The following is a 19,819-nucleotide window of genomic DNA, read 5'->3' as shown; positions in this document are numbered from 1 at the left end:
GGCCGGTCGCAAGTGGTGTTCCCCAGGGCTCAGTATTGGGGCCAGCTCTTTTTAATATCTTTATCAACAATCTGGATGAGGGGATTGAGTGCACCCCCAGCAAGTTTGCAGATGATACCAAATTCGGAGGGAGGGTTGATCTCGTTGAGGGTAGAAAGACTCTACAGAGGGATCTGGACAGGCTGGATCGATGGACCAAGGCCAACTGCATGATGTTCAACAAGGTGAAGTGCTGGGTCCTGCACTTGGGTCACAACAACCCCATGCAGCGCTACAGGCTTGGGGAAGAGAGGCTGGAAAGCTGCCTGGCAGAAGAAGACCTGGGGGTGCTGGTTGACAGCCGGCTGAATACAAGCCAGCAGTGTGCCCAGGTGGCCAAGAAGGCCAATGGCATCTTGGCCTCTATCAGAAATAGTGTGGCCAGCAGGAGCAGGGAGGTGATTGTTCCCCTGTACTCAGCACTGGTGAGGCCGCACCTGGAGTACTGTGTTCAGTTTTGGGCCCCTCGCTACAAGAAAGACATTAAGGTGCTGGAGTGTGTCCAGAGAAGGGCAACCAAGTTGGTGAGGGGCCTGGAGCACAAGTCCTATGAGGAGCAGGTGAGGGAACTGGGGCTGTTTAGCCTGGAGAAAAGGAGGCTGAGGGGAGACCTTATCGCTCTCTACAACTACCTGAAAGGAGGTTGTAGTGAGGTGGGTGCCAGTCTCTTCTCCCAAGTAACAAGGGATAGGACAAGAGGAAATGGCCTCAAGTTGTGCCAGGGAAGGTTTATGTTGGATCTTAGGAAAAATTCCTTCACTGAAAGGGTTGTCAAGCCCTGGAACAGGCTGCCCAGGGAAGTGGTAGAGTCACCATCCCTGTAGGTGTTTAAAAGAGGTGTAGATGTGGTGCTTAGGGACATGGTTTATTGGTGGACTTGGCAGTGTTATGTTTATGGTTGGACTCAATGACCTTAAAGGTCTTTTCCAACCTAAACGAGGCTATGATTCTTCTCTATGATGCTATAAGGAGAAAGTATATTCCTGGAATTCCTTCTTTCTGAATTAAAATCAAATTTCCTTCAAAACTAAAATGTGATACTGAACAGAAATATAACCATCAAAAAAGAATACCCTTAGGGCTATCAAAAGCAGTATGAAGCTTCTCTTTAACTGATGCCAATATATAGACTAGTGACTGATTGAGTACCTGACATTTCACTACTTTCTCTAAGACAGTACAGAGAGTGACTGCACTGACACAAGACCACACATTTAACTCAGCATGAACCTGGGAAATATATTGCCCTGTACCTACCAGAACCTTGCCAGAAAATACCTTAGCCTGACTTGGGGTACCAAACAGGCCGGGGACTGTTCCCAATAGGCAGTACAGATAAGGAAGGTCACCTTGGGGAATTAGTTTAGCTGTATGCACATAAGCTGCATGCTTCCACTTCGCCTCAAGGCTAGCGAATTGACTGTGGCTATTTCATTTACAAGCATAGTCAGAGACTTTTCAGATTTCAAAAAAGGGTTAAAAGTGTAGCTTGTCTCTTTTTAGGTTGGTCTTTAGGTTAAATTTATATTCTTCAAAATATGTCAATATGGCCTTGCTATGAAAGGTGAGCATGTCCTAGCCAAGGAAACAGGAAAGTATTATGTCACTGTCCAAGAAGTGGTTGTCACCTAAGTGTAAGGGAGACTCAGCCAGCAGGAGTATAAACAAGAGATAACAAAATTCTGAGGAAACCAAAGAGCCAGTTATATGAAAGTAAGCTAAACAAACTCATATTACTTATTCCAGAAAATTCAAACTAGAGAGGGAGGGAACAGAATTCTTCTCTATAAATATATTGACAGGTGATGTTATCGGCATACAGGAAAAAAAAAATCTAGAAATATATAAATATATTTAAGCTGAAAAAATGAAGGAAGATTACTAGAACAATGAACTGGTACCTTGATAAAAGCAGCAGGGGAAAAAAATATAATTAGCTTTAAAATTGAACTGCAGTTCAAAATGGATTCGATGACTTAGAAAGTTCTTTCCAGTTCTATGTTCCTGTGATACATAAATAAATGTTTCCACATGAAATGAAAGCAAATGCAAGACTAATCTAAGCAAAGATAGTTCAGATAGATGCTCTGTGGTAAAAATAAGGCACAGACAGCAGACAAACAGAAAGACTGGAAAGTCTCACTGACTTTACAAGTCTGAAAAAGAACCTATGAAGATGAACTTTGAGTAGTAATGACAGAAGAATTTCAATGTTCTCAGCAAAGTATCTTTATCTGTTTGTTGCATTCCTTCTGTATTCAAAAAGATGGGACCTTGCTCATTTTTTAACGTAGATTTCACTTTGAAGTTTTTCTTTTCCACAGAAAATACCTACTTATTTGTAATTTTCCATCAAGAGCATGCAAACTCCTTTTAAGACTCCCAATTTTGGCAAGCTATGCATGTCAAAAATGAATAAGAAGCCTGCCATTTCTCATAATTTCTTGAATTTTTTATGACCTCAAGCAACAAGAGACAGGATGACAGTTGTTCTCACTCTGGTTTTTACAGCCTCAGGTAGAGCTAAAGAGGAAATGTGTACGAACTGGTGTCTCAGCCTCTCTCTCTTTCCAATCTCTCCTTGTGAATATTCGCTATTAATGCATACTCACAGTAACTGAATATAAAGATTCTTTGTCTCCCTAGTCAAGTCTACCTCCATAATTCCTTTTTTTTTTTTTAAATCACTATGGTATTACTATCCTTTCTGTTACACCAAAAAAATCCACCTCTGTGGGATAGTTGCACCTTAGCCTTTTCCCTTTTCCTTCTTATTACATTAAATAATTAAATCTTTTACAACTTATCCCTCCTTTAGCTGCCATCCCTTCAGTCAAGCAAATTCCCATTTCCGATGAATTTGTGGTACTAATCACAAATGCCCATCTACAAAATATTCAAGTTTGGGGTTGGTTTTTTGTTTGGTAGGTAGCCACCTACCACCTCCCACAGATGGAACCTCCCTGTAGATGTAACCCACTACCTCTTTCCACTCTTTTCTGTTTTTGGTTTTGGTGTTTTTTTTTTTATTTTATGTAACACCTTCATTTTGCAGTGTAACATTTCAATTGTGTTATGATTTACTCCTTTTCACACTGACCAAAGTCTCTTTTCCTTGTGCGCTCATTTGCAGCCCATCCATTCACAGAACAAGGTAAACTCTTTGTATTAGACAATGTACTGTTTTCTTGTGTTTGTACAGCACCTAGATGGCCTTATCTGGATGCAACAGTATTACCAATTTTTAAATCAAAACCACTCAAATATTAAGAAAAATGTTGCTTACCAAGATAGTCTATATATTTGTATTCAATCACAGGTACTAGACGTTATTTTGCTTATTTACATTAACACCACAGCTTGAAGAAGAACAGCCACAAACATTAATAGACTCCTTCAGAGCACATTAATTAGGATAAAACCAAGGTGTTAATCACGGTTCACTTGAGATGGTTTAAGATAACTCTCTCAAGTTTGGCCATCATTATATCACTGGACTGAAATTACTACTGCTCAGTGTAACATAAGGAGTGGTCGTTCTACTTGTTTAATGTTGAATCATTGTTTCACAAGCAAATCTTTATATAAACATAGAAATTAAATTTCTGATTAGCTTTGGTTGTTCAACATATGCATTAGATCTCCCTTTTTGAATCTGCAAGCTTTCAAGTCCAGCACATATGCTTTCCAACTATTTAGCAACACTACACTCTCATCACATGTAACTACCAAGGACTGACTGTTACACATAGCTGTAACATTTTATCAAGTTCTACACATGAACATTACACTAACTTGCAAATAACTGAAGCCACGGCCTGCAGCCAGTGATCCAAACACATCTAGTACCCACAAGAGCCATGCAAACTATTGCATATACTAGACAGAAAGTAACCAGAGCAAACAGCAATTGCTATACGTAGATAATATTGTAACAGGAGAGGAAATACTTGTGAAGAAGCAGGTGTTGCCATTGCTTCAGACCACTATTTTAGGACAGCGGCACATGGCCCACAATTGTCTAAAGCAACATTTCTGCAAACATTGTAACACTTCACCTTGTTTATCCCCCCCCAAACACTTACATGATCAATGCGCAGTTATCCTACAAGCAAACCAGTAACCTTGCCTCTGATTAGTGTGAAAAAGTACAGAACCCACAACCATTTAAAGAAACCAAATAATGGTCATGTGTGCCAAGAACCCTGACTACATAAATCTCTGCTTAAACAAAAGGAGATAGAAGTTATGCTTGAGATGTCACCTCAAACACCAAAGAAAACTGCACCTGGACAGTGATATGATCTGATGGAAGCTAACTCAGCACTGCTAAAAGCCCCCTACTTTTGCCATGTTTATACAATATACCTGCTTTTCAGTAAAAAATAACTGTGTCTTTGCCTCTGTGCTCTGCAGCTGCACTTGAGAGAAATAGCTCAGTGACTTCTATTGTAACAACTGCAAGCTTCAGTTCACTGTGAAAACACCTGGCTCAAGAAATGGTAGGAAGAGAAAACAGTACACAGAAACTGGTATCTGAATCTGGTGTTCTGAGATAGCTAAGTTACACAGCTAGCTGACAGGGTGTTTCCTTACAGCAATGGGTGCTGGAGATTTAAGGGATGCACAAATATAGAGGTTTGATATTGTTGACTGATGTTGCCTGGAAGTAGCCTGAGGTCAGGATAATCTTCCATCAGCTCCCATGTTATTATTGACTTCTGTTATTACTGACACTGTCTGTTTTTTTAGATAAACAAAGAAAAGAAACACAGATGTGAAAGATAAATGGATTAGGATAAACTTAGATTGCAAGAATACATGATAGAACTATGCAATTATGTGTTTAATTTTCTAAACAGCACTAGAAACATTCTACTGATGTCACAGATTACCTACAACAGAGTATCACCACTATCATGTTTTGGCCATCATTTTTTTTTTCCTTGAAGATTTTGCCCCCCATTTTTTATGTTATGGTGAACACATTTCACCCTTTAGAACATTGTGACTTATGATTCTAGTTGGTCTTAGTATTGGCAAGGATAGGAAAGGTTGGCAAGTTAAGCCTTATATACAGGACCATGTTCAGTCAACGATGTTATTTAAGCCTAAGGTCCACCTTGAGAGAAGCTGAATTGGGAAGATCCCTGGCAAATCAAAATGGGTAAGTCTTTCTAACAAAACCAAACTTCTGTCATGAAATGAAAGTTACATGCACAGAATTAACCTAGAATCTTCCATACCATCAAGCTTCCTGAATTTCAAATTAATCATGGGGAGACTTCCTGATCCAGCTTCTCTCAAAGTCGCTGTTTTTTCAATAAAAAGGCACTAGTGGATACAACTTTACAGCTTACCGCTTGTGCAGTGGTATGACAAGAAATAGGAACTATATTCTGGCTAGCAGTAAAAGGTCATTAACAACAGTTTCTGTAACTTATCTGCAGTTAGGCTAGCTAGGGCATTCACAATGAGTCATCAAATTGTGGTATTTCAAAGCAAAAAATGAGCAAAAGCCTGAGTGAGAAAAATATTTTATCTTCTGATAAAATTATCTTCCTTAATAAAGTAAATTATTTAACATTATCAATATATTTTCAGAAGTGGAAAGTTTAAATGCAGGTGATAACCTACTTTTTTTCCTCCTTGAGCAAACTCATATTGTGTAACAACTTAGTGATTAGAGTGTATTCTATATTGGAAGAACAATCTGGCTGTTTAAACAATGTTTACAACGAATGACATATCATACCAAGTTATTTTAGACCTCACCATTTGTTTATGTCTAGCTGGTTTAGTAGCTGCTATATGCTGCTCTTAACTTTCACAATCACATGAGCACACTATACAGCATAGTTAATTTTGTGCATAAAGGAGATTGGGTGCAAAATGCGTAATAAACAATTCTGAAACTCAGGTTGATTTGCATGAGTAAAGCAAAGCAGTTCTTCATCAAGCTAAGTTTGATACACTAAGCTCTTACAATTTCACACATTAAACTGAAGTAACAATGGGAGAATGTTCACATCACTGGTGAAGAATATAATCTCACACCCTATACGCTTCTCCAGTAACACCATTATATTCACTTCTATGAAACAAACTTTGGCCACTAAGTTTGTCTTTTCAGTGCTGCATAAAATCACTTCAAAACCGTAAGGTAAGGGTGGGGAAAAAAAGTTCTACAGTAGTTGCTGAATTTTCCTTCTCTTCTAAAACACAAATTTATATTAACACACTTCTAATATTGATGCTTTTTTTGTAAGTGCTATTATAGTTGATGTCATCATGTATATAGAAAGCAACCATTTTTTTCCATCTTTATAAAAGTCAAAATACTAAAAAGAAAGTTCTAATCACTACAAGAAATTCATCAACATCATGTTTATACAAAAAAAACCCCATCAACATCTCTATTAAGATAAAGAAAAGCATGAGAAAAAATGTTATGGGTTTGATTAGATACAAATTCAAAGATAATCCTATAATCCAAATATTCTACATTCATATTACCCGGCACAATATGAGATGCAATGTCACTTAATTTTACAGGTGGAAAGATTTTGGATCTGTACAAGATCCAAAATTTTACCTGATTTCTGTTTTATGGAAGCAATTTTTAAAAGTTGATGGACATCTTCAGCAAAACCACAACATATGCAATAAATAAATCACGAACAAAACCAAACACCTAAAGCAAACATGAATAATTGGCATTCCCAGTGACTGATGGAAGATATTTATATTGATTGACACAATTTCTTTAAAGGGTTTTAACAGCATAAGGTTCACTAAAACAGGTAGATTTCAGTTCAATGAGGCTTAATGGAAACTTTTATAATAACATCAATGATCACCAATTCCAGTGAGAATACCTATCCGTTAGAATCAAGGTTTTGTTTAAGTGTTAGTATTGAGATACTACTCAGTATTCAAGCACACAATTATTTTATCCACTCACGGGACGGAGTTACATTAAAGACAGGGCCAATTTAATATTACCTAAGACAGTCACCTAAGATCCAGTGTAGTAAGTAGAGAACTTTGAGCTCACATTTTTTTGTTAGATTGTGTTAAAAAAAAAAAAAAATTAAAAAATGCATCTAACATCCCAGTGGAAACACCTGGGTGATTCAGCCATCAAAAGTGCTAGTCACCATCAGCCACTCCCTGTAACTTCACCTATACCAGATTACCTACAACAATTTCCAGGCGTGGTAATAAAGTAACTAAATTAAATTAAGATAACGAAGGCTGAATTCCACATTATTCAGACAGGACTATTTTCAAGAGATCTGCAAAACCTTACTAAGAAAGCAAGTAAGGGGTCTTAAATTCAGTCCACAGCAACCCACAACTCTTACAGGAAAGGTTTAGGGTCTGCATATTAGAAAGTTAATATTGTTCTACACATTTTAAAAGCCTCACTCCTTATTAATTCTAATGTATGTAAATAACACATAAAATAAAGGAAAAAATGCAAAGTTTTAAATGAAAGTTTGGCACCTTATTGATACAATTACTATTTACTTCCCACAGACAGTGCCTGATAAGGAAATCAAATCTTATTAATCCCTATTAGCACTTTTTCCTGTGATGGTCAACATGCATGCAGCAAAGAATCTTTTGTCCTGTGAACATTCTTCACAAAAAGGTTACCTGGTAACAAAAAATGCCAGCATGACATACATAATCAGTCTGAGGTCTTCCAAATTCCAAAGTCTACCTTTCCCAGCTTTGGCTACATAGGAACTATAAAGTCTATTGATTTTGATCCTTTAGAAGGTGCAACAGAAATGGATATGCATTTTAGAAGAAGGTTATTGGAGTATAATACTGACAGGTTTGGGGTTTTTAATTTTTTTTAATCAAAATGTTAACTGACTGTACACTGACCCTATCAACATTTCTACACATTATCAAACAGCTTCTGAATTCTACAAACTACTGACATTAAGTATCTTTAATATGTACCAGGTGTATAGGTCTTCTGGGCATTTTTCATGTACAGAAAAGATGAGACAGTGCAGTCAATGAACTTCAGAGGGAGTCTCCGGAGATGGAAGTCATTTGGCCTTAAGCATTTTAGTGAATCATCTGAGGCATTTTAGTATATATTCTAAGATTGATGATCCTTGTACTCCTGTTTGTACATGGTCCTGCTGATGCAATTTAAAACACTGAAGATTTAATATGTTTTCAAATTAGTTCTGCATCTGCTGCTAAACAGCTGTTTCAACTCTCCAAGTTGAAATTCTATTGTTTGTACAAGTAATTTGTAAAGGATTTTATTTAAGCTGCAGTTCTTTTGTATTATATTGTTATTGGAGAGAATTCAAGTTGTTCCAATTGGGTCAAGGGAAGTTGGTTTTCTGGTACAAGGTATTGAAGAATCTGGCTGAACGCTGAAGTAGCTGAAATGCTCAAGATTGACAGAGATGGTTGTTGTGGACTAAAAACAGCTCAGGCATGTGCTGACTACTCATCTTACTAAGGAACTAGCACTTGCTTATTTGGATAAAAGCCGAGTAGAAGGAACAAACCTGATGTTACTACTGAATCTTTCACCTTATGTTGCTGTTGTCTCTGCCATTGCTTCTATTGACTGAAGCTGCCACTCCTCACCATAGACATGATGTGCCAGAAGAAGGAACTGGAAAAGAGAGGTTACCTGATCAACAGACTGGCCATCAGCTCCTATTTACAGCTGAACCACATCTGTTAAGACTCAGAGTTGACTGACAGCAGGTGGTCAATAGCTGACAAATATATGTATGTATGCATCATATTGCAGGTGAGACACTACCAAAAGCAAATCTAGGGGCGGGGGGGAATCCAATTTCCTGTAGGTTTTCATAATTCCTACGCATATCCCAATCTTGAACTACTTTAGACACACTCTGAAGATGTCACATATTTGCCAATTGTGCTTCAGAACATTACTGCAATTTTCAGAAAACAAGTTTCCACAAGTTACCCAAGCGAATTAAGTATTTAGAAGGAAAACATCTCCTGCAATTAGAACAACATACATTCTTTTTAAGTAATGTCTGGTACACAATTTAAAATCTTCCAGCACCAAAACCACTACATCCTACTAACTCATAGACATAAGGAATAGTCTGGTGACTTTTTAATGACATTAAGAATGTTAAATTTAAAATTTCTACATTTGGCAAATAAACAAAAATATTAATTCAGGCATACATTAATGCCTCATGTTTTCTTTCTGAATCTTTAAAGTGTATTTATGTTAGCAATTGTTTTCTTAAATTGAGATTATAATTTTACTGTCTATAGAAGTCTGTGCTTATTATATATCTGCACTGCTATTATGTGCCATTTGGGGAAAACACATGTTTCATGAATGAAGTCAAGAAATACATGACTTTAAACTAGTGTCCTGTGATTGAATTCAATATATTCTAAATAGCTGCATGCCAAATTTGTTTTTCTTCTCCTCCCTGCATGCACATCTGTTTTAATTTTTGGAATCTGTATCTAACGCACCTGGCAGCATTTGGCTGTGTGGTCACAGCACTGCCATGGGAACTGAGAAAGAAGCAATAGTCACAGCTGGATTTCAGTATGAATCATACCCAGTTAGCATGGCAGGGGATTAGAAAAAAGGCACAGAGATCAGGCAACCAACTTGCTGCATTCTATAAAAATGTGGGAACATCACTAGCAAACTCACTGTTTATTACCAAAGATATTAATCCCCCTTCAGGCACCAAGAAGCAGAGCTTGAGCAGAAGACAAATGCCCACAACAGCCACCAGTGGGGCTAGGGGAAATAGGGAAATGTATACTTGAAGTATTAATTTAGGATTATTGTGTGGTCACAAATCCTATCAAAAAGGCTTTTAACTCACTAGCATTCTAAGGTGAGATTGAAGAGTTTTGCTTGATTGTAACAAATTCAATGTTATTACAGCAGACCTGCATTGATGCTTGTACCCCCAAAAAAATAAAACTGAAAAAGAAAAAAAAAGGAAAAGAAACTGACAAGGAGTTAGATCCTAGGAGTTAAATTGATCATGACTATATCCAATCTTTCAATTATTTTGTAACAATATACTGTATTTATAATATTGTAATACATGCACTGATCTATTTTTGAAATAGCTTTTTTTTTTTAATTTAAGCTGTAGAAAGAAACAGTAGTAAAGCATGACGCTGAGTTCATGTAGCGCAACATTGCTTTGTTTTTACCTGGTGTAGACTGGGCCAATATGAAGCAGCTTGCAAATGTGCAACTCATTACACATATTCCATATATATGTATATATCCCATATATACATATATATGATGACATATGTATAGACACATATTTCATACATACACGTACTATCATTACATTGTAATATCATATAATACAACATGCAATGTTGTACAGCACATCTCTGAACATTACTGCTCTATGTCCTTGTAGGAAAAACTAGGTTTACAATCTATTCTATACATCCATGCTAAACAAATTGTAAGAAAGGTATCAGGGAAACAGAGCATGGTACCAATGTACCATCTCCAACAGCAGCCTGTAACATCAGGACCTTGAGAAGTGTGTCCCTAACTCAACTACCTTAAATTTGATAGGGAGAAATCAGCCTTCACCTCTGACTAATCATGATGCAAGCCTTCATTGTCTACCTGTTATATCTGCAAAAACTCTTAATTTCTTTTTCTCCTTTCTGCCCCCCCCTTACCTGATACAGTCTTTCAATACACTATCACCTAGCAAATGCATTTTTCCCAGTATTTATTAAAGGTTTTTTTTTTTTTCCTCATGACACCAGTAAATCTACTTTATAATTGTTTCTGTAACTAGAAAGTAAAAATTACTACCTAACAACATACTGGATATCATTTCACTGCCTTCTTGTATTCCCTTTTTACATTCATCTGTTATCTTTCCTCTTACTTGCCAGCTTTTGGTGGCATAAACATTCCACTCATCCTGTATTTGTACCACAAGCTGGGAACAGACCTCAAGATCCTAACTCAGAGAATAAGAAAGACCCAAGTATATCAAGACAAATCACATGAAGTTCTATGAAATTATAGTGCAGTTGTGGTGATACCACTTACCCTCTTTTCCTCAACAGCAGCTATAAAATTCCAACCATTAAATAAACTTCAACTTTCATTATATTAAACATACCAAACTACTTAAGCATTTCCTTTTTCATGTAAACATGATGCAATTTTCCCAAAGAACTATTCCTTACCAGGAGCCTGAAATACCTGCTTAAATGAGATGATTTCACTCCAAAAGAGAAGTTGTTACAAATTAATTGACTGATATAGATACCAAGCCACTACTCCAGTCTGTCCAGAGCTAAAAAACAGACACACTACACAGTCTGAAGGCATGACTGTTGTGTTTATAGTATGGTAGAGCATTTGCTTAAAATTCCACCTTGACAAGGGGTTACAACTAATTGCAGAAGATCTTATCTTTATTTCATCAAAAATAAACACTCACAGAGTACTACAGCATATGATGCACTGGCAAATTTGTCATATTGTAAGTCTATCTTATAATATTACCCAGAGTTTCAGCAAGGAAATAGTCCTAGGCAAAGAATGAGCATAAGCTATCTGTTTTGCATATAGTGACAAACTGGGCAAACCTATTCACAAAGTTGAGAACACATGCAGGGAGTAAAAGTGGCAATTTGATGAGTGAAAATAAACAGAGCAACGTTATTTATAAAGAAGGACACTACAAGTTCTAAGAAACTTAACTCAGGATAAATTCATAAAATTAAGTATGATTTCCATGGTAGAAACTGAAGAATAGTAAAGCAAGAAGAGTGATTGCAAGTAGCTATACTGGTAATAGCCTGAAGCTTAAGAAGCAAAAAGAAATCTATTTTTAAGACTTTTTTTTATTAAATGCAGTGGAAAAGACATGGTGGAGTTGTTGTTTGTTTAATTTGTTGTACAAATTTTGTTGTTCTTAGAAGACTTAGAAGTATGGACTGCTATACAACTGTTAAAAATTGTGGTGATAGGATCAGAAGGGGGAGATTTAATGCACAGAGATAAATAGATACACAGATACTTAAACATTTAATTTAAAAAAAAAGTCACTTAAGCTCCCAATACACGCCAGTTCTCAGAGGCAACTCAAGTTTTATATAACATTATTCTTCCTTTCTTTTTCCTTTCTTTTTACCCTTTTCCTAAAAGGAATTGACTGACTAATGGCCAACTACTGAATCCTGAATTGCAGTACATTTCAGTGACAACAGACAAAATGTCCTAATTAACTTGAAAACAATACCACAGAACACACTCAGCTGTTCAAGAAGCACGTAGAACCTGAGCCAGCTCCCTTAAAAGGGGCTTCAGGAAAATTCCACTGATTTGATCTTACGGCTTTCCTTCGCCTTTGTGACTTTTACTACACATAAATTTCTATATAATTTTTATATAATCTCATTTTTATACAAACTCACTGAGAACAATTTCCATATTTTCCCAGTTTTTAATTAACCACTGCTAAAAATTTCTCCAGAGAAGTATCTTCCATTATTGTCTCACATTTGGACATTTGTCTGATATATTTGTTTGCAAGTATATATCTGGTGAGCATTATATAGCAGATATTCATACTTTACTGAATCAAGCCACAGAGATCTGTGGTACAGAATATCAATATGCATTTAGTAACATAACTGTTAGTTAGATATTAAGTTGGACTGTTAAGGACGAATTATTTTAATGGTTCCACTTCACACATTCTTTGTTATTTCACTAGGGATACACCACTAGGGACACAGATTTGATAAAACAACATGTATTAAAAGCACCTAAAGAAGAACTGGTTTTATGCCAAACTGATCCTAGGTAAACTGAAGCACTTGAGTACAACTACTAAAATAATAAAAAAAGGCATGATATAATCACTTCTTATATTTATATTTGGCAACAAAGTGATTGAAAAAAAGAAAATCTAACTCATACTATACCTGACAGTTCATATTGTAAAACTGAGATAACTTCCCATTCTCATCTGTAACACCTGAACAGTAGAAGAGCTCATTTTCAAGCAATAGAGATAGTGAAGTGTATCCAGATATAAATGTGTATGAGCCACCCAATTGTCTTGATTCTGAGCAGCTATTTAACACACAAATGATCAAAAACATACCTGAAAAATCTGTAAGCTCACTGTGTAAATCTATGTACATGAACTAGATCTTGAAAAAAATTAAATCCAAATATTCTATTCTAGGTCTTTGTAACAACAGTACTTTGCTATTTAAGTATAACAGATAACTACACTCAGTCTGTGACAGAAAACTATTTCCCACTCCCATGTGTAAATTTTTAGATAGTGATTGGAGAGGTTTATCAGGACACTTAAAATTAGGTCATTGAGACAAGCTGTTAAAGGAGCAAAACTCAAATAAGAATCAATTGTTAAGGCCTTTGTCACTCAGAGAAATGAAGAATTTGTAACCAGTTGGGGAAAGAGTCATGCATACACAGACACATGCACAAAGGCATACACATGCTAATACCCAACACACAGTCTGTTCAGATCCATGGAAAACAAGGCAAAACTTTCTTGACTAATGTGTTATGAACCACCTCAAAAAAAGATTGTATTAAAATAAGTGGAAACACTTTCCATTAATACAATGATATTCAGGAAAAATAACAAAGCAATACACTTATTAACTAATGTTACCACCATAACACTGACTCCAAGATGGCAAACAACTTTGACGTGCTTCATTACAAGTACATTTAAACTGCTCCTATGCTTTGGGCAGGGGTGTGATTTTCCCCCACTCCACCCCCCAATCATGCTCTCTGTTAGCAAGTGACTATATAGGTATGAAGACAAAAGCTATCTGCTTGAAGGTATCACCTCATATTTTATTAATTCGGCAGCAGTGGAAATGACAGAGGATTCAGGATTAATTTCAAGAGAGGAAAGGACTTTGTTTGTCACAGCAGTTAAGTCCCAGTAGCTAGGAAAGGCTTGAATGAGAACACTTAACACACTCATCCACACTGCCAAGGGCAACAGGGTTTCCTCTATATAGGTCAGCATGTTATCTCAAAACAGCACAGGTTAACATATGTGTTCTCACCTAACACTGCATAAACTTCATTAATTTCTCATGCATTCGTACCTTAGGAAGGGGTAACAAACAAATGGTAGGGGGAAGTCATCTAAAGTACAAACACTACCACGGCAGGAACCTAAGAGATAGCAGTATTGCATTTACACACATCTAACAAGTGCTTTGCTTCTCCCATCCATACAAAACACATAAGTAGGCACACATACACAAATATCCAGAGTCAAATCTAGATGAAAGCCACCAACTAGAAAACTAGAAAAACAATTCCAAGCATTATTACAGAAACAAAACATCAAAGATTTCCTAACAAAGACACAGCAGCAGGGTAGCAGGGTAAGAAAAAGCTGTGTGTATTTATATATTTATTTATATTCATACTGAACTTACAAGTCAGGGGCACTGTACTAGTAACATCTTCCTTTAAATGCTATCATTACACATAAAGACTTCACACAAGAACTGGGACTTACTTGAAATTGGCACTGAAGACACACTACTACGACAACAATGATGACAATGAAAGTGTTCTTGTCCTCTCCCCTCTGGAATTTGTTCTTAAGGTTTTTGTCATTCCCATTGCTGCCAAATTAATCAAATATGAGCAATGTCTTGGAACAAAAAGTGATAGTGAAAAACTTTCCAAAGTTTATAAATATGCACATAAGTTTGCTGCTCCCTAGAAACAAATACATGTTTGGTTGTTCGGGGTTTTTTTGCATTACTGAGCTTCTAGCCCTTCCACACAAGCAGACTAAAAATGATGCACAAAACTATACAATAACTTAGATCTGGAAGAAAAAAACATCATGACCAACAAAAAATGGTGGACAAGGGGAAAATTTCCCTTTAAGGAAACAAAAATTAATTTTACTAGACTTCTAAGAGTTAATACTCTTGCTCTTTCAAAATTTTATACCTCACCAAGAGTTATCTCCGAGAGACTAAAACATCCTAGAGCACTTCCGTCTACAGACTCAAAAATAAGAATACAGAGATCAACAATTTCAAAGGAACATTTGGCTCACAAGCCTAGGAAACATTCACTAGGAATCCAAATTCCCAGAAAACATTTTGATCTGGAGAAGATCCTGACTGATCAACAATTTCACTGGAAGAGTTCTAACGGGCTACTGTACTTCATGTTTGTATGTACAAACAGCGATCAGGCAGCAATAAAAGCTGTAAGTAATAAGTACTGAAGGCTTACATCACTGTAGCACTCAATACCTAATAAAGGGTTCCTTTCTCAGTATATTGCAAAGCAACAATTGTTCCCTTCTCCACTAAGGTGAAGGAAGTTATAACTGAGAGGAGACAGCTGTAAACGGTATGATTGTTCACAGCAAGGAGAAGCTAGGGCTTCCAAGACAGAAATCTAGTCCATTTTTTTACCCTGTAAAAGACTTCCTAACACCTAGGGGGAAGGAACATTTCTGCATAGTCTCACTTTTGCCATTTCCATTTTTGGCCCCCACCTCTATTTAGCACTTTATTTTACCCATTGGAAAGAAGTGCAATAGAGTTCTACTAGCATGAGAATGGGTCACAGCAGCAGAAATTGCTATCTCATGTAGCACACACAGGCTATCTATCTATGAATAGGCAAAGCTTCTCACTTCATCACTGAGGAAGACTGTTCAGTCAAGGCAACATCTTAGAAAGTGAAAGGATGAAGGACATTCATTTAAAGCTCCAGTCTCTAATAAAACCTTCTCCTAAAGGCTGAGTAATCTACTAAACCATGTAATAGAGATATCTCTAAAAAGTGGAGTGGAGGGATGTTGGAAAGGATACTTCATTGTGATTATCCATTTCCCTCCCCCTATGAAATTCTCCCAGGCATAAAAGTGCTAATGACACTTCATTACACCTAAACAATTTACATAAGCAGCAGCAGCCATCACCACTTTTCAACCTTTAATTCCCAGAAATAAATATTCCCAGCCTCCTAGAAATCAGCCTTGTAATTTCCTACTTTGGGCACTTAACATGTTTTATTTTAGAGACTTATACTTTTAAAGTTGTATCAACTCTAGAGGAGACTGTTTCTGGAACATTATTTGTGATAAATGCAAAGTAAAGACAGTATGGGGAAAGAGGAGGGAATACATACATCAAAGCAGTTTTTTCATGCTAGTTACACAACAACACGCTCTTAGTCATGCAGGGTAAAAATAATGAGACACAAGATGACACATGAAAAGGATCTTATCCTCTTCCCAAAAATTAACACATGAACACTACTTGCTTATAAGTCCAAATTGGTTGTCATACTAGATTTGTGTAAAGCTTTAGGAAAGAATGGTGTGAGGGCTGTATATAGAAAATTACACTAAGTGAAGGCTATTTCACTAATTAACACCCCTTCCCAAAGAAATCCTTATCTCCTTTTAAAATAAGCTTATTTTAGGCAGAGAAAAGACCCCAAACATTTGTAGAGCCCCGACTTCAACATCTGTTGGTATTCCCTACACACAAGTGTGCTTCTGTGTGCGTGTTTATCAGAAGAGGTCATCAAGGGCTTGCTTGGTTTATTCATCATTTTAAGGCTCTCCTATTTGCAAAGCTTCTGTTAATGTCAGTGAAATCTAACCTAGACAGAAGTTTCAGAGGTCAGATATTTGGCATGCTACATTTAGAAACCCAAGTACAAAGTTGATGAGGACGCTTCAAACACAGGGGATTACAGCGGAAATAGGTCTCCTTATACCAAACTGGCTATTGAGCAGATTCAAGGAAGAACACACTGAGACAGCCTGATGCTATTAAAGCTCATATTCTTGCTTTATTTTTTTCCACTGACTAAATCAATTCTCCTGTTTGGCAAAGCCTAGCACAGAAATAACACTTTATTTTTAATACAACAGAAAAGGAATAGATGTGAGACATAAAATCCTGTAGTACATGACCTATAAAAAGCAGATACTTACAGTTCGTAGGAACTGTATTTCATCTTCCCCTCCTTCACCCCCTTCAGCCATGGCTCTTGAGGAGTCAGCTCTGCTGAGACTCTGATCGCCTCCACCGTCAGCTCACTGCACTCGGTACAGCTCCTCTTCTCCTATCAGTATTAGCATATAGCTAATCCACAGCCATATAGGGAGCTCAGCTAACTCCACTGCACTGCAGACTGTCAGTCAACCCCCTCACTGCCAGAGCCAACTGCGCTGCTTTTCCAGCTCATGGCAAGCAATTCTTTTCCTTTTCTCTCTACCCTAGAGGCTACCGTTAAGGTATTGCAGGAAGCGTTATGTGCATCACTAGGTGTTGATTTTTTTTCCCCCAGATACTGTCTGGTCAAAACAGCAATAATGATGAAGCGTTAATGAAAGCAGAGCTTGCACTTCCATTTTCACAGATCAGGATACACAATTTTGCACTGAAATGTACCAAATTCAGCAGCTCTGAACCTACTGATTTGTGCAGAAGGATGTAAATCAGATGATCACAGGACAAGCTGATTTTGACAGCAGATATTTTCAGCTTGCTTACAATAACTTCCGTTTCTTGCTTCTCTGCATAAGCAGCTGCAAATCTGATTTCCAAGATGACTTAATGATCTGAACCTACTATATGTAGTTATTTGTGCTAGCCTTTTAAATAGTATTTATAAATATATCCTAAGGACTGCAAGGTTTTTTTTGTACCTTTTCAGAAATGCACCTGAATATGTATAGAGGATGGTACAAATTTACTTCACAACCTATAAACCACAGTTATGTTAAAATAAAACTTAAAATAACTTTAAAGTCTAGTTAAATAATGAAGAAATTTTTAATTAATGAAAATTGATAGTTATTACTTCAATATTAGCAAATGAGCAAGGAAAAAAAAATAGATCAACTCTAGAACAAAATTTACTTAAGTGAAAGGAGGAAAAGAGAAAGGACGCATGGAAACAGGAGAAAAGAGCACCAAGGAGGCTCTAGTCAACCAATTCACTATATGGTCTTGCATTTTGTGGTAAGGTTGCAACCATAGCCTACCCATACAATCCACCCCTAAGAAGCATTACCCAAACTTTGTGCTGTCCGTATTTACACTGATACATACCTTTACAGTGTACCATATGTATACAGTCTTTTTCTCAGTAAAAGCATTTTTTTTGTTTTACAAATGAGAAACACGGGCATGAGGGTAAGGGAAGTATAACTTTCTTGGGGTCACAAGGACAAGTGTAGCACAGTGAAAACTGAAACTAGATTCTATGTCCACAAACCATTATGTTTATGCCCAACTGTCCTCTGGACATGGAACCCAATGCACACTGCCCTTCTCCCCTACCCCCCAATAGTATTCTGATTTTTCACTAATTACAGTAAAAATTGACAAAAGCCAAACAATGAGATACCCAACAGTTTCTCTCCTTGAAGGGCAAAATGCTTTGAAAAATGTTTTATTTCACTCCCTCTTACTACCCTGAGAAACTCTGTCCAAAAAATGACAATCCCATTATTCAGCAACAGACAATTTCAGGCCAAAAGCAACTCTGAAGCCTCTAGCTGACATAGTTGCACAGGCTGGCCCTGCCAGTCCATCGACTCCCCTTTCCTCATCCCATAGTTTTTGTTGGTTGCTGTGAGCAAGAAAAAGATAGCTTTGTACAAGACAAAGGCAATGTGGCAGAAAAATATTTCTCTGAAGTGCCACAAAACTGATTTGGTTGCTGTTCTGAACATCCAGTTTTGTGTTTGGTTTTTGTGGCATTTTTTTACCCCAGCCATCTTTGAATGAATGCTTTATTTCTTTCTTCATCAATACAAAGAACAAAACTTAACAGATCTTCCTTATGGAATATAGTTATTCCAGGAAAAAAAAAAAAATAAAAAAAAATCAGAGGAGTGCAGAAAACTTGCCTAAAGTCAAAGCATGCCACTCAGTGTTTTTACTGAAAAACAGATCAGATAGAGAGGCCTACTGACAATACATGCTTATCTATACATTTATATTTAGAATGGATTTGATACATGTACTGCATGGCAAAATCTACACACGTAAGGACAGCTTTTCTGTAATGTCTTATATGAAACAACCTTTCAAGCATACTGCTTTGCTTTGAAAGATTATAAACATGAAATACGTAGAAACCTTAGGAAAAAAGGGCAATTCATAAGACTCATAAAAAGTACAAGTGCTCTATTTCCTTCACAAACAGAAATCAATGTCATGCAGTACATCTGCTAGTCAAGTTTTATTTCAGTTACTGCAGTAAGATTTCCAGATAGATTTATCTCAGCTCTGCATGTTCAGAACTTACTATCTGAATCAAATGGAAAGGGGGGGGGGGGGGGGCGGAATTAAGTTTTCAAGTCTTTTCCTCATATATTGGAGTATTCCATCAAAATGCTTCCTATGAAAGTTTGAGACTCTTCTTGAGTAAAATATTATACTATTATATTTATATCAGTTAATATAGATAGCTACAGACACCTATGTCTGCAACTTCTAATAAAGGCAGCTACAGAGGTTACCAATTTAATTTTTTTTAAACAGACATCAGCATGCCAGGATCTCACTTTGCATTTTTAAACAAAAGACAAAGCATATGGAAAAAGGAATATTGGTAATACCTCTAGCATTGTAAGAAATCATATAAGACATCTAAAATTCTGATTCATGTCAAATTTCACCAACAGGTTTGTTTTTCTCTTTGTAAGTCCCTCTAATT

The 19,819-nt window shown here is 36.7% G+C and overlaps 1 protein-coding gene across 12 annotated transcripts in view; it reads right to left on the bottom strand.

Annotated features, from left to right (window-relative positions):
• The window catches only part of RYR3 (ryanodine receptor 3), a 245,015-nt gene extending 227,779 nt beyond the window's left edge, over window positions 1–17,236 (bottom strand). For 11 of the 12 annotated variants that reach the window (XM_069784114.1, XM_069784119.1, XM_069784115.1 and 8 more), the window contains exon 1: window positions 17,082–17,236. In XM_069784114.1, the coding sequence (XP_069640215.1) occupies window positions 17,082–17,132 (51 nt within the window). In that variant the 5' untranslated portion in view covers window positions 17,133–17,236. Of the gene's footprint in view, window positions 1–8,585; window positions 8,696–17,081 lie in introns of all 12 variants that reach the window. The other variant, XM_069784123.1, reaches the window with a different exon arrangement.
• Between the last annotated feature and the right edge of the window lie 2,583 nt (window positions 17,237–19,819).

Source organism: Haliaeetus albicilla, chromosome 5, assembly GCF_947461875.1.
Source record: "Haliaeetus albicilla chromosome 5, bHalAlb1.1, whole genome shotgun sequence".
Taxonomy (NCBI): Eukaryota; Metazoa; Chordata; class Aves; order Accipitriformes; family Accipitridae; genus Haliaeetus; species Haliaeetus albicilla.
This window is presented reverse-complemented; position numbering and strand designations above follow the sequence as displayed.